General features: G+C 32.9%; 1 protein-coding gene across 4 annotated transcripts in view; it reads right to left on the reverse strand.

The window, feature by feature from the left end:
- LOC127277219 (blood vessel epicardial substance-like) overlaps positions 1-12,289 on the reverse strand; it is a 212,612-nt gene that overhangs the window by 117,061 nt on the left and 83,262 nt on the right. For all 4 annotated transcript variants that reach the window (XM_051298126.1, XM_051298127.1, XM_051298124.1 and 1 more), the window contains one exon: positions 7,169-7,238. In XM_051298126.1, the coding sequence (XP_051154083.1) occupies positions 7,234-7,238 (5 nt within the window). In that variant the 3' untranslated portion in view covers positions 7,169-7,233. The remainder of the gene's footprint in view (positions 1-7,168; positions 7,239-12,289) is intronic.

The raw sequence follows: 12,289 nt of genomic DNA on the forward strand, positions 1-12,289 counted from the left end.
ATTTATCTGAGTGTAGCTCAGCATCCGCTGGACCAATCAAAAAGTGCGCCATACATTTTTTGTTCGAGACTTTTTGCTCAATTTTTTGGCATTATGCCCAAAACATTATCATGCGAATTTTATTTTTCGGAAATTTTTCCAAATTTGTTTTCTAGTGTAGCTCAGCATCCGCTGGACCAATCAAAAAGTGCGCCATACATTTTTTGTTCGCTACTTTTTGCTAAAGACTTTGGCGGTATTCCGGAACGATTATCTCGCAAATTTAATTTTTTGAAAAATTTTCCAAATTATTTTTGAGTGTAGCTCAGCTTCCTCTGGACCAATCAAAAAGTGCGCCATACATTTTTTGTTCAGAACTTTCTTCTAATGACTTTGTTGGTATTCCGGAGCGATTATCTCGTAAATTTAATTTTTCAAAAATTTTTCCAAAATCTTTTTGAGTGTAGCTCAGCATCCGCTGGACCAATCAAAAAGTGCGCCATACATTTTTTGTTCGAAACTTTTTCCCTATTTTATTGGCGGTATTCCGAAGCAGTTATCTCGCAAATTTAATTTTTCGAAAATTTTTCCAAAATCTTTTTGAGTGTAGCTCAGCATCCGCTGGACCAATCAAAAAGTGCGCCATACATTTTTTGTTCGAGACTCCCGGGTTAAGACTTTGGCGGTATTCCCGATAAATTATCTCGCGAATTTAATTTCTCGAAATTTTTTAAAAAATTTATCTGAGTGTAGCTCAGCATCCGCTGGACCAATCAAAAAGTGCGCCATACATTTTTTGTTCGAGACTCCCGGGTTAAGACTTTGGCGGTATTCCCGATCAATTATCTCGCAAATTTAATTTTTCGAAAATTATTCCAAAATCTTTTTGAGTGTGGCTCAGCATCCGCCGGACCAATCAAAAAGTGCGCTATACATTTTTTGTTCGAGACTCCCGGGTTAAGACTTTGGCGGTATTCCCGATCAATTATCTCGCAAATTTAATTTTTCAAAATTTTTTAAAAAGTTTATCTGAGTGTAGCTCAGCATCCGCTGGACCAATCAAAAAGTGCGCCATACATTTTTCGTTCAGAACTTTCTTCTAACTACTTTGGTGGTATTCCTAATCGATTATCTCGCGAATTTAATTTTTCTAAAATTTTTCCGAATTTGTTTTCTAGTTTAGCTCAGCATCCGCTGGACCAATCAAAAAGTGCGCCATACATTTTTTGTTCGAGACTCCCGGGTTAAGACTTTGGCGGTATTCCCGATTAATTATCTCGCAAAATTAATTTTTCAAAATTATTTAAAAAATTTATCTGAGTGTAGCTCAGCATCCGCTGGACCAATCAAAAAGTGCGCCATACATTTTTTGTTCGAGACTTTTTGCTCAATTTTTTGGCATTATTCCCGAGTCATTATCTGGCAAATTTTTTTTTTCGAAAATTTTTCCGAATTTGTTTTCTAGTTTAGCTCAGCATCCGCTGGACCTATCTAAAAGTGCGCCATACATTTTTTGTTCGAAACTTTTTCCCTATTTTATGGGTGGTATTCCGGAGCGATTATCTCGCGAATTTAATTTTTCTAAAATTTTTCCGAATTTGTTTTCTAGTGTAGCTCAGCATCCGCTGGACCAATCAAAAAGTGCGCCATACATTTTTTGTTCGAGACTCCCGGTTAAGACTTTGGCGGTATTCCCGATTAATTATCTCGCAAATTTAATTTTTCAAATTTTTTCAAAAATTTATCTGAGTGTAGCTCAGCATCCGCTGGACCAATCAAAAAGTGCGCCATACATTTTTTGTTCGAGACTCCCGGGTTAAGACTTTGGCGGTATTCCCGATCAATTATCTCGCAAATTTAATTTTTCGAAATTTTTTAAAAAGTTTATCTGAGTGTAGCTCAGCATCCGCTGGACCAATCAAAAAGTGCGCCATACATTTTTTGTTCGAGACTTTCTTCTAACGACTTTGGCGGTATTCCTGATCGATTATCTCGCAAATTTAATTTTTCTAAAATTTTTCCGAATTGTTTTCTGAGTGTAGCTCAGCATCCGCTGGACCAATCAAAAAGTGCGCCATACATTTTTTGTTCGAGACTCCTGGCTTAAGACTTTGGCGTTATTCCCGATCAATTATCTCGCAAATTTAATTTTTCCAAATTTTTTAAAATATTTATCTGAGTGTAGCTCAGCATCCGCTGGACCAATCAAAAAGTGCGCCATACATTTTTTGTTCAGAACTTTCGTCTAATGACTTTGGTGGTATTCCCGATCGATTATCTCGCAAATTTAATTTTTCAAAATTTTTCCAAAATTTTTCTGAGTGTAGCTCAGCATCCGCTGGACCAATCAAAAAGTGCGCCATACATTTTTTGTTCGAACTTTTTTCTAACTACTTTGGCGGTATTCCGAATCATTATCTCGCAAATTTAATTTTTCTAAAATTTTTCCGAATTTGTTTTCTAGTTTAGCTCAGCATCCGCTGGACCAATCAAAAAGTGCGCCATACATTTTTTGTTCGATACTTTTTCCTATAGTATTTGGCGGTATTCCGAGTCATTATCTCGCAAATTTAATTTTTCGAAATTTTTTCCAAATTTTATTGAGTGTAGCTCAGCATCCGCTGGACCAATCAAAAAGTGCGCCATACATTTTTTGTTCGAGACTCCCGGGTTAAGACTTTGGCGGTATTCCCGATTAATTATCTCGCAAATTTAATTTTTCAAAATTTTTAAAAAATTTATCTGAGTGTAGCTCAGCATCCGCTGGACCAATCAAAAAGTGCGCCATACATTTTTTGTTCGAGACTCCCGGGTTAAGACTTTGGCGGTATTCCGATTAATTATCTCGCAAATTTAATTTTTTAAATTTTCAAATTTATCTGAGTGTAGCTCAGCATCCGCTGGACCAATCAAAAAGTGCGCCATACATTTTTTGTTCGAGACTCCCGGTTAAGACTTTGGCGGTATTCCCGATTAATTATCTCGCAAATTTAATTTTTCAAAATTTTTTCAAAAATTTATCTGAGTGTAGCTCAGCATCCGCTGGACCAATCAAAAAGTGCGCCATACATTTTTTGTTCGAGACTTTCTTGCTAAGACTTTGGCGGTATTCCCGAACGATTATCTCGCAAATTTAATTTTTCAAAATTTTTCCAAATTAGTTTTCTGAGTGTAGCTCAGCATCCGCTGGACCAATCAAAAAGTGCGCCATACATTTTTTGTTCAGAACTTTCTTCTAATGACTTTGGTGGTATTCCTGATCGATTATCTCGCAAATTTAATTTTTCTAAAATTTTTCCAATTTCTTTTCTGAGTGTAGCTCAGCATCCGCTGGACCAATCAAAAAGTGCGCCATACATTTTTTGTTCGAGACTCCCGGGTTAAGACTTTGGCGGTATTCCCGACCAATTATCTCGCAAATTTAATTTTTCAAAATATTTCAAATCTTTTGAGTGTAGCTCAGCATCCGCTGGACCAATCAAAAAGTGCGCCATACATTTTTTGTTCGAGACTCCCGGGTTAAGACTTTGGCGGTATTCCCGATTAATTATCTCGCAAATTTAATTTTTCGAAATTTTTTAAAAAATTTATCTGAGTGTAGCTCAGCATCCGCTGGACCAATCAAAAAGTGCGCCATACATTTTTTGTTCGAGACTCCCGGGTTAAGACTTTGGCGGTATTTCCGATTAATTATCTCGCAAATTTAATTTTTCAAATTATTCAAAATTTATCTGAGTGTAGCTCAGCATCCGCTGGACCAATCAAAAAGTGCTCCATACATTTTTTGTTCGAGACTCCCGGGTTAAGACTTTGGCGGTATTCCCGATTAATTATCTCGCAAATTTAATTTTTCAAATTTTTTAAAAAATTTATCTGAGTGTAGCTCAGCATCCGCTGGACCAATCAAAAAGTGCGCCATACATTTTTTGTTCAGAACTTTCTTCTAATGACTTTGGTGGTATTCCCGATCGATTATCTCGCAAATTTAATTTTTCAAAATTTTTCCAAAATGTTTTCTGAGTGTAGCTCAGCATCCGCTGGACCAATCAAAAAGTGCGCCATACATTTTTTGTTCAGAACTTTCTTCTAATGACTTTGGTGGTATTCCTGATCGATTATCTCGCAAATTTAATTTTTCTAAAATTTTTCCAGAATTTTTTTGAGTGTAGCTCAGCATCCGCTGGACCAATCAAAAAGTGCGCCATACATTTTTTGTTCGAGACTTTTTGCTAAAGAATTTGGCATTATTCCTGAGTCATTATCTGGCAAATTTATTTTTTCCAAATTTTTTTCCCAGTTTTAGTGAGTGTAGCTCAGCATCCGCTGGACCAATCAAAAAGTGCGCCATACATTTTTTGTTCGAGACTTTCTTGCTAATACTTTGGCGGTATTCCCGATTCATTATCTCGCAAATTTAATTTTTCAAAATTTTTCCGAATTTGTTTTCTAGTGTAGCTCAGCATCCGCTGGACCAATCAAAAAGTGCGCCATACATTTTTTGTTCGAACTTTCTTCTAACTACTTTGGTGGTATTCCTGATCGATTATCTCGCGAATTTAATTTTTCTAAAATTTTTCCGAATTTGTTTTCTAGTGTAGCTCAGCATCCGCTGGACCAATCAAAAAGTGCGCCATACATTTTTTGTTCGAGACTCCCGGGTTAAGACTTTGGCGGTATTCCCGACCAATTATCTCGCAAATTAAATTTTTTAAAAAATTTATCTGAGTGTAGCTCAGCATCCGCTGGACCAATCAAAAAGTGCGCCATACATTTTTTGTTCGAGACTCCCGGGTTAAGACTTTGGCGGTATTCCCGATTAATTATCTCGCAAATTTAATTTCTCAAATTTTTTAAAAAATTTATCTGAGTGTAGCTCAGCATCCGCTGGACCAATCAAAAAGTGCGCCATACATTTTTTGTTCGAGACTCCCGGGTTAAGACTTTGGCGGTATTCCCGATCAATTATCTCGCAAATTTAATTTTTCGAAAATTTTCCAAAATCTTTTGAGTGTAGCTCAGCATCCGCTGGACCAATCAAAAAGTGCGCCATACATTTTTTGTTCGAGACTCTCGGTTAAGACTTTGGCGGTATTCCCGATTAATTATCTCGCAAATTTAATTTTTCAAAATTTTTTAAAAAATTTATCTGAGTGTAGCTCAGCATCCGCTGGACCAATCAAAAAGTGCGCCATACATTTTTTGTTCAGAACTTTCTTCTAATGACTTTGGTGGTATTCCTGATCGATTATCTCGCAAATTTAATTTTTCGAAAATTTTTCCAATTTCTTTTCTGAGTTTAGCTCAGCATCCGCTGGACCAATCAAAAAGTGCGCCATACATTTTTTGTTCGAGACTTTTCCTGGTTAAGACTTTGGCGGTATTCCCGATTAATTATCTCGCAAATTTAATTTTTTCAAAATTTTTCCAATTTTTATCTGAGTGTAGCTCAGCATCCGCTGGACCAATCAAAAAGTGCGCCATACATTTTTTGTTCGAGACTTTTTCCCTAATACTTTGGCGGTATTCCGAATCATTATCTCGCAAATTTAATTTTTTGAAAATTTTTCCGAATTTGTTTTCTAGTTTAGCTCAGCATCCGCTGGACCAATCAAAAAGTGCGCCATACATTTTTTGTTCGAACTTTTTCTAACTACTTTGGTGGTATTCCTGAATCATTATCTCGCAAATTTAATTTTTCGAAAATTTTTCCGAATTTGTTTTCTAGTTTAGCTCAGCATCCGCTGGACCAATCAAAAAGTGCTCCATACATTTTTTGTTCAGAACTTTCTTCTAATGACTTTGTTGGTATTCCGGAGCGATTAACTCGCAAATTTAATTTTTCGAAAATTTTTCCAAAATCTTTTTGAGTGTAGCTCAGCATCCGCTGGACCAATCAAAAAGTGCGCCATACATTTTTTGTTCGAAACTTTTTCCCTATTTTATTGGTGGTATTCCCGAACGATTATCTCACAAATTTAATTTTTTAAAAAATTTTTCGAATTTGTTTTCTAGATTAGCTCAGCATCCGCTGGACCAATCAAAAAGTGCGCCATACATTTTTTGTTCGAGACTTTTTGCTAATTGTTTTGGCAGTATTACGGAGTGGTTATCTCGAATATTTTATTTTCCGAAAAATTCGTATACGATCCCGTTAATAAGAATTTTTTTTCTCCCTTTTTTTAATCATAACCAAAAAAAGTTTAAGATATTTTTAAGATATACGACATTAAACATTAAAAATTGATGTAACAATTTTTTTCGCCTTTTTACGTTTGATTGATTGAGTTAAGGTGTGGAATTTACAGTGGCAGGTGCATCGTAAATCGGCATGAAGTAATGTCTTAAGCAAAAGGTGTAGGGACTCAAAGACTTTGTCTTTTTTTCTCTCAAGCTGTCTAATATACATACAATGCAAGAGATTCTGTAACGTGTGCGTCAAACAACAAATTAACTTTATTAAAAAAATTATAATATTTTATAGATTTTAATGTTTTCATTACAAAACTTGAAAAAAGATTTGTTAACTAATTAACTATATTTTTTGAAATTTAAAAATCCGAAACAAAATGGAAAATAATTTGCGAAACTTGGAAAAGTTTGAATTTTTATTGTGTTCGAGCCATTAGGCCAATCCACGCACAGGTGAGTTTAGATGTTTCTTGGATAAGATGAATATTGAGATCGTGATTGGCGAACGGGGACAGGGGTAGCAACACGGAATCGAGATTCTATCGCTTGTCGGTAAGTCCCCTTGGAAAGTGTGCGCCTTTGAAAAGATCTCCTTCTGTTTCTCTTTAGTATATATCCAAGCTTTTATTTCTTCGTCGTTTTGCTGCCTCGCACGTCTCTCGCTCTATCTTGTTTTACCGCGAACTCGGCATAGATTTGCATGCGATCAGTTGCCGATTAAACGCGATAGAATCAGTAGCCTCGCCTTTTAAATTGATGGTAAAAACCTTTCTACTTATTGCCTCAAAGTGCGACCGACCGTGTGATTCCCACTTAAAGTATAATTTCTTTCTTTGTTTTTTAATTCTTTAATTTTTTTTCTTAAAAAAAACATTTTCAGTTTTATGATTGAAATTATTTTTTATCAATTAATTTCTAAAAGGGTCTTTCTTAAATTTCTCCTATCCCTAATTTTAAATTTTACAGTTTGTTATGTATTTTAAGAAAAAGAAAAACTTACTTTGAAGTTGCGACTGCGTTGCTTTTCTGGATCAAGATATTTTTTCTTTTGCGGTGACACGTTTATCAGCCTGAAAAATAAAAAAAAAAATTTACATTAATAAACAAAATCTCGCTTATAATTATAACAATTCACTTTTGCAAAATCGAATTTCATTTGCGAACGCTATGCGATTTGCCATACCGACTGATAGTAAAACAATTTTTTTAAATGTGAATTCTTTACCATTAGTCGGTAACGTAGATTCCTGTGTCGATAATTTTTTTTTATTTTTCAAAAAACTGTTTTACCATCAGTTGGATTTCAAGTGATCAGGAAAAATATTCTATGTAAGCGGGTATTTAATATATATCAAGAAAACCCTATATCCAAAAAATTTTCATTTAAAGTGTTTTTTTCCTATTAAATTACAACTCAAAGGCAATAAAATATTAATAATATTAAATAAATATAAATAAAATTTAATTTTAATAAACAAATGTAGATTTCGAAAAATACTACTATGAAGAAAAAATGTTGAAATACCAAAATGTGGAAAGTGTGAAAAGTTTTTTATTATTTGCCATTTAGGAAAAAGTGAATGCGTATTATTTATACCGGAAACATGGTTTAATATCCGCTTATGACGGCTATGTTTCACAGCCAGGACCTATTCGGCTTCCCATTCCGCCCCATCAACCCCCATAGAGCGTTTAATTTACGTGTTTTCGCGAGTTATTCGCCCCCCCCCCTTCTCTCACTGTTCCTACCCCATTTGATGGGGTGTGTTGTCATGACAACGCCGGGCGTCGGGACGTCCAATCATGGAGTACCGTCATCGGCAATAATGTCGACAAAACAAAACCCTAAAAGATATGATAATAACCTATATATCGCTAAACGACGCAAACTTTCTTCAAGTTTATATTTTGTTTTGTTTCTTCAATTTTTTTTCCAAGGGAAATTTAATTTAGACAGAATCTGCATTATTAAAACAACAAAAAAAAAAACAACTAAAAAGTATCTAAAAACAACTGATAACTTTGAACAAAGGAGCATAAAGACAAATGATAAATCCGGACTAATGGAAATAAATAACGAACGTCTCAAGTAATGTTTCATCTTGCGTTATATTGATTGTAATACCTATTTTCCAGGATTAAAAAAAATAATAATAATTAAAAGATTTATCAGTCTCTTTTGCTGTTATAGTTCAATCTCGCCTTGACTTGTTTCTTTATGGGTCGTGTGGACGGGGATAAAAGTTGGCAGAGGTATATATATATGCGCCGACGACCATGTTACTGTGTGTACATCGTCGCATCCGTGACTGCATACCTCAGACCGAAGTAGTACAAACAGAATCTCAACAGTATAGAACGCCAGACATACCACTTGCACTGCGAAATGCTGTCAAGAGAATTGAAGCATAAGAACGCGAACGATCCAGTTCAATACTCCCCCCCCAAAAAAAATTCCCACCAAATACTATTGCCTATAAAAAATTATTTTTTCCTACCAGGAAAAATCTACTTTTCTCTTTTTCCCTATTAGACAAAAGTAATTACCTCTATTACAAAAAAAACTGCAACCAATATTCATGTATAATTAAATTTTTTTCCACCGAAATTAAAAGTTAATTATTTTTTAAAATTTTAACCAGAAGCAAATTTTTTGTTTTTTTTTGAGGGGTAATTTTTTCTGATTTTGTAGAAATTGAAAAAAGGGGGTTAAAAAAGAATAATTAGAAGAAAGAATGGAATTGTGGGAAAGAGGAGGAGAAGAAGAAGCGAAATTAGAGAATGGATTCGTGAATCGCTGATCATGAATCCAGGATCGCCAAGTACCCGGGCTATGCAACACTCAAATTCCGGTGACTCTTGGTGTCACTATCTAAATTCCATCCACGTTACTCTACCTTCATGACTTCCGACATGAACTTCCCTTCTCATCATTAGTTCTATTATAATTAACATCTCGATTATCTACTTAAAAAAAAACCTATCAATAAAAAATAGTTTATCATCAAAAAAAGTCTTAAGAAAAAAAGTTCAAAGGGAGATTTTTTCGAATGTTTAGAAAGAAAAAAAAATTGCATAATTTCTAAGAAGCCTCAAATACAGAGAATATAAATTCTTGTTCGTACATGGATTACCACCCAAGCTCTTATTTCAATTACGTTAGGAGAAGTTTATATATATAGTATCCAAAATTGGTAGTGAAATTGCATCTCGTCAAATACAAGTTGACATTTCTAATTCTATAACGTTCCTTTTTTTTCTTTTCCGTTTTTTTTATTCACTTAAGAGTAAACTCAATCACGTACAAGAAATTAAATCATTACTAAATATGGAGAAAATGCTCGTAGAGAAAACATACAGAAAATTAGGATTTCTGATTTATCAGATGCTTTTTTTTCTTTCATTCTTTATAATTCAATTTTTCAATTAAGAGAACTATTTGAAATTACTTAAATCTAGTTCATATATATTTTTATGTGAATTCATTTATTAAATTTTTTAATTTTTCCAATTAATAATTTAATAATAATTAATTAAAAAAATCTATTTATTCAAAGACGAACATTTTTTAATCAAGCAAATTTTGTTATTTAATTTAATATTATAATTAAAGTTACTGTATTTATTTTTTTTGTAAAAATGTTTGCTATTTATATATAAAAAAAAATAAAAACAGTATTATTCGGATAGTGACACATTGCAGGTGTGATAATATCAAAAAAACAGACTTTTCAATTATACTTCAATCAAACTGTCCTATACAAATCTTCTGCATATTTTCTTTACAACAGTGAAATAATTTTGTATTAAAACCGTTCTGAATTCTAAACTGGCAATATGCAAAAAATTTTGTTTTTTTTTGTGCAGGGCAAAAGAATGCGACATTTGTTCGACGAACGCATTTTAACATTTGACACATAACCACCTTTATGCATCTGTACTAACACGAGCGAATATCTATAAAATATTCCTTAAAAAAATTCCGCTAACGCTCAAACAAAAGGTTTAGTTTAAAAAAATGTAACTGTCCTGGAAAAAAGTTTTGAATTGATGTTCAATCGCAATTTTATTAAGTTTATTATTCTGAGGAATTCTGAAATTTCTTTCACAATCAGATTTTATCTAAATTGCATTTAATTATTGTTTATCAAAAAAATATTTTTTACCTTACTCCTATTTGTAGCAAACACACGCGCGATTTATAAATTTTCGAACACTCCCTAAATAAAAAAAACACTCTCTCGAAACTATTCACTTAAAATTGATTTTAAAATTTTAAAAAAAAATTTCCTTTCACGTTGATCGCACGTTTAAACAGGTCAAGACACGAATTGCAACTGATATTTAATTATGTTTAGGATTTTATTACACCTTCGGCTTGAGCTACCCTTTGTACTTTAGATTGTAAACAAACAATTCGCGATGCAGGTATAAAAATAAAAATTAATTTTCAAAATCGCTTTGATAAATCCAAAATTCTTTGAAATTATAATTTTAATATTCCCAGGTGAAAAAATTAACGTTACTAATGTTACTAACATTACTAAATGTTATTAAAGTTAGTACCTATAAAAAAATTAAGAGTTTCTAAAATATATTTTCACAGAAACTTTGACACTACTTTCCCATTACCACTTTCACTTCCACTTAAACGTTTCTAATTTTCATTCGCACTTCCATTCTCACTTCTACTCTTTCTAATTCTCATTCCCACTTCACTTCCACTTTTCTAATTTTCATTCCCATTCTATTTCCACTTCCGATTTTTTATATTCATTGCCACTACCACTTTTTCTAATTCTCATCCCACTTTCACGTTCCACTTCCACTTGTTCCAATTTTCATTCCCATTTCCCTTCCACATTTTTCTAATTTTCATTCACATTCCTATTTCCACTTCCAGTTTTTTATATTCATTGCCATACCACTTTTTCTAATTCTCATCCCACTTTCACATTCACATTTCACTTTCACTTTCAACAATGGAAGTGCGAATGAGTAATTAGAAAAAGTGGAAGTGTAATGTAAATAAAAAAGTGGATGTGAAAATGGGCATGAAAATTAAAAAAAGTGAATGAAAATGAGAATGAGAATTAGAAAAAGTGAAGTGGAAACGGCAATGAAAATAAAAAAGTGGAAGTGTGATAATAGAAATGAAAATTATAAAAATTGCGGTAAGAACATAAATACTTCCTGGTGGTCGATTTTAGACAAGTTTCTGCAAAAATACAATTTAGAAACATTTTCTTAATTTTTTTATAGGTACTAACGTTAGTAACATTAGTAACTTTAGTAATATTAATAACGTTAGTAATGTTAATTTTTTTACCTGGGTTGCTTCAATATTTCCGTGTAATATTCGCAATAATGACATGAAATATCTCTGCAATATTGTGGCAATATGTTTTCTACTATTTGGGAATTACAAGGAACTTTACTAAAATCCTATTTTTTTTTTATATTAATTGATAATTCTGATAGAAAAAAAGTTGTTAATACTTCCGAAAAAATTGATTTTTTATACTGTACTATTATTGGATATAGTCTCTGTTTTGGTCCATCATATCTTAAATATATATATATATATAAGATGATGGACTAAAACAGAGAAGCGCGAGTTGCATTTCAGGCGTACGTAAAACTTTTTCGTAGATTCCGCGAGGGTAAAAAGATAAAAACCTTCAACGACCGTCTCTGGATTGAAGGATCCTCAAAGGATACCGCCCGTTTCGCAACGAGTCCTACTTTGTCCTGGGACTTACCAGTCGTCAAATTTATCTGTGCGCCAATTTTACAAAAAAAATTTTTTTTTTCATTTAACATTTACTTTTCTTGTTTTGAAAATAAAAATTATTTTTTATCAAATTACTATTCAAATTTCATACTGTTATTTAAAAAATTTTTCATTTCAAAGTTTAAATTTTAAAAGATTTGAGAAAGAGATAATTTTTTTTTTAAGAATTAGTTCAAAAATTAGGTTTCTAACATTTTTTAGGGAATTAATCAATTCTCGCCCAATGGTGAATAAGATAACAATTTCCTAATTCGTAAATGGGAATTCGTGATTGAATTCAGTATTGTTCTACGTGAACCGAATAGTTAAATATATAACGTGAAAAAA

The sequence above is a fragment of the Leptopilina boulardi genome, unplaced genomic scaffold (genome assembly GCF_019393585.1).
Source record: "Leptopilina boulardi isolate dan_hultmark-lab unplaced genomic scaffold, ZJU_Lbou_2.1 LbouV2_165, whole genome shotgun sequence".
Taxonomy (NCBI): Eukaryota; Metazoa; Arthropoda; class Insecta; order Hymenoptera; family Figitidae; genus Leptopilina; species Leptopilina boulardi.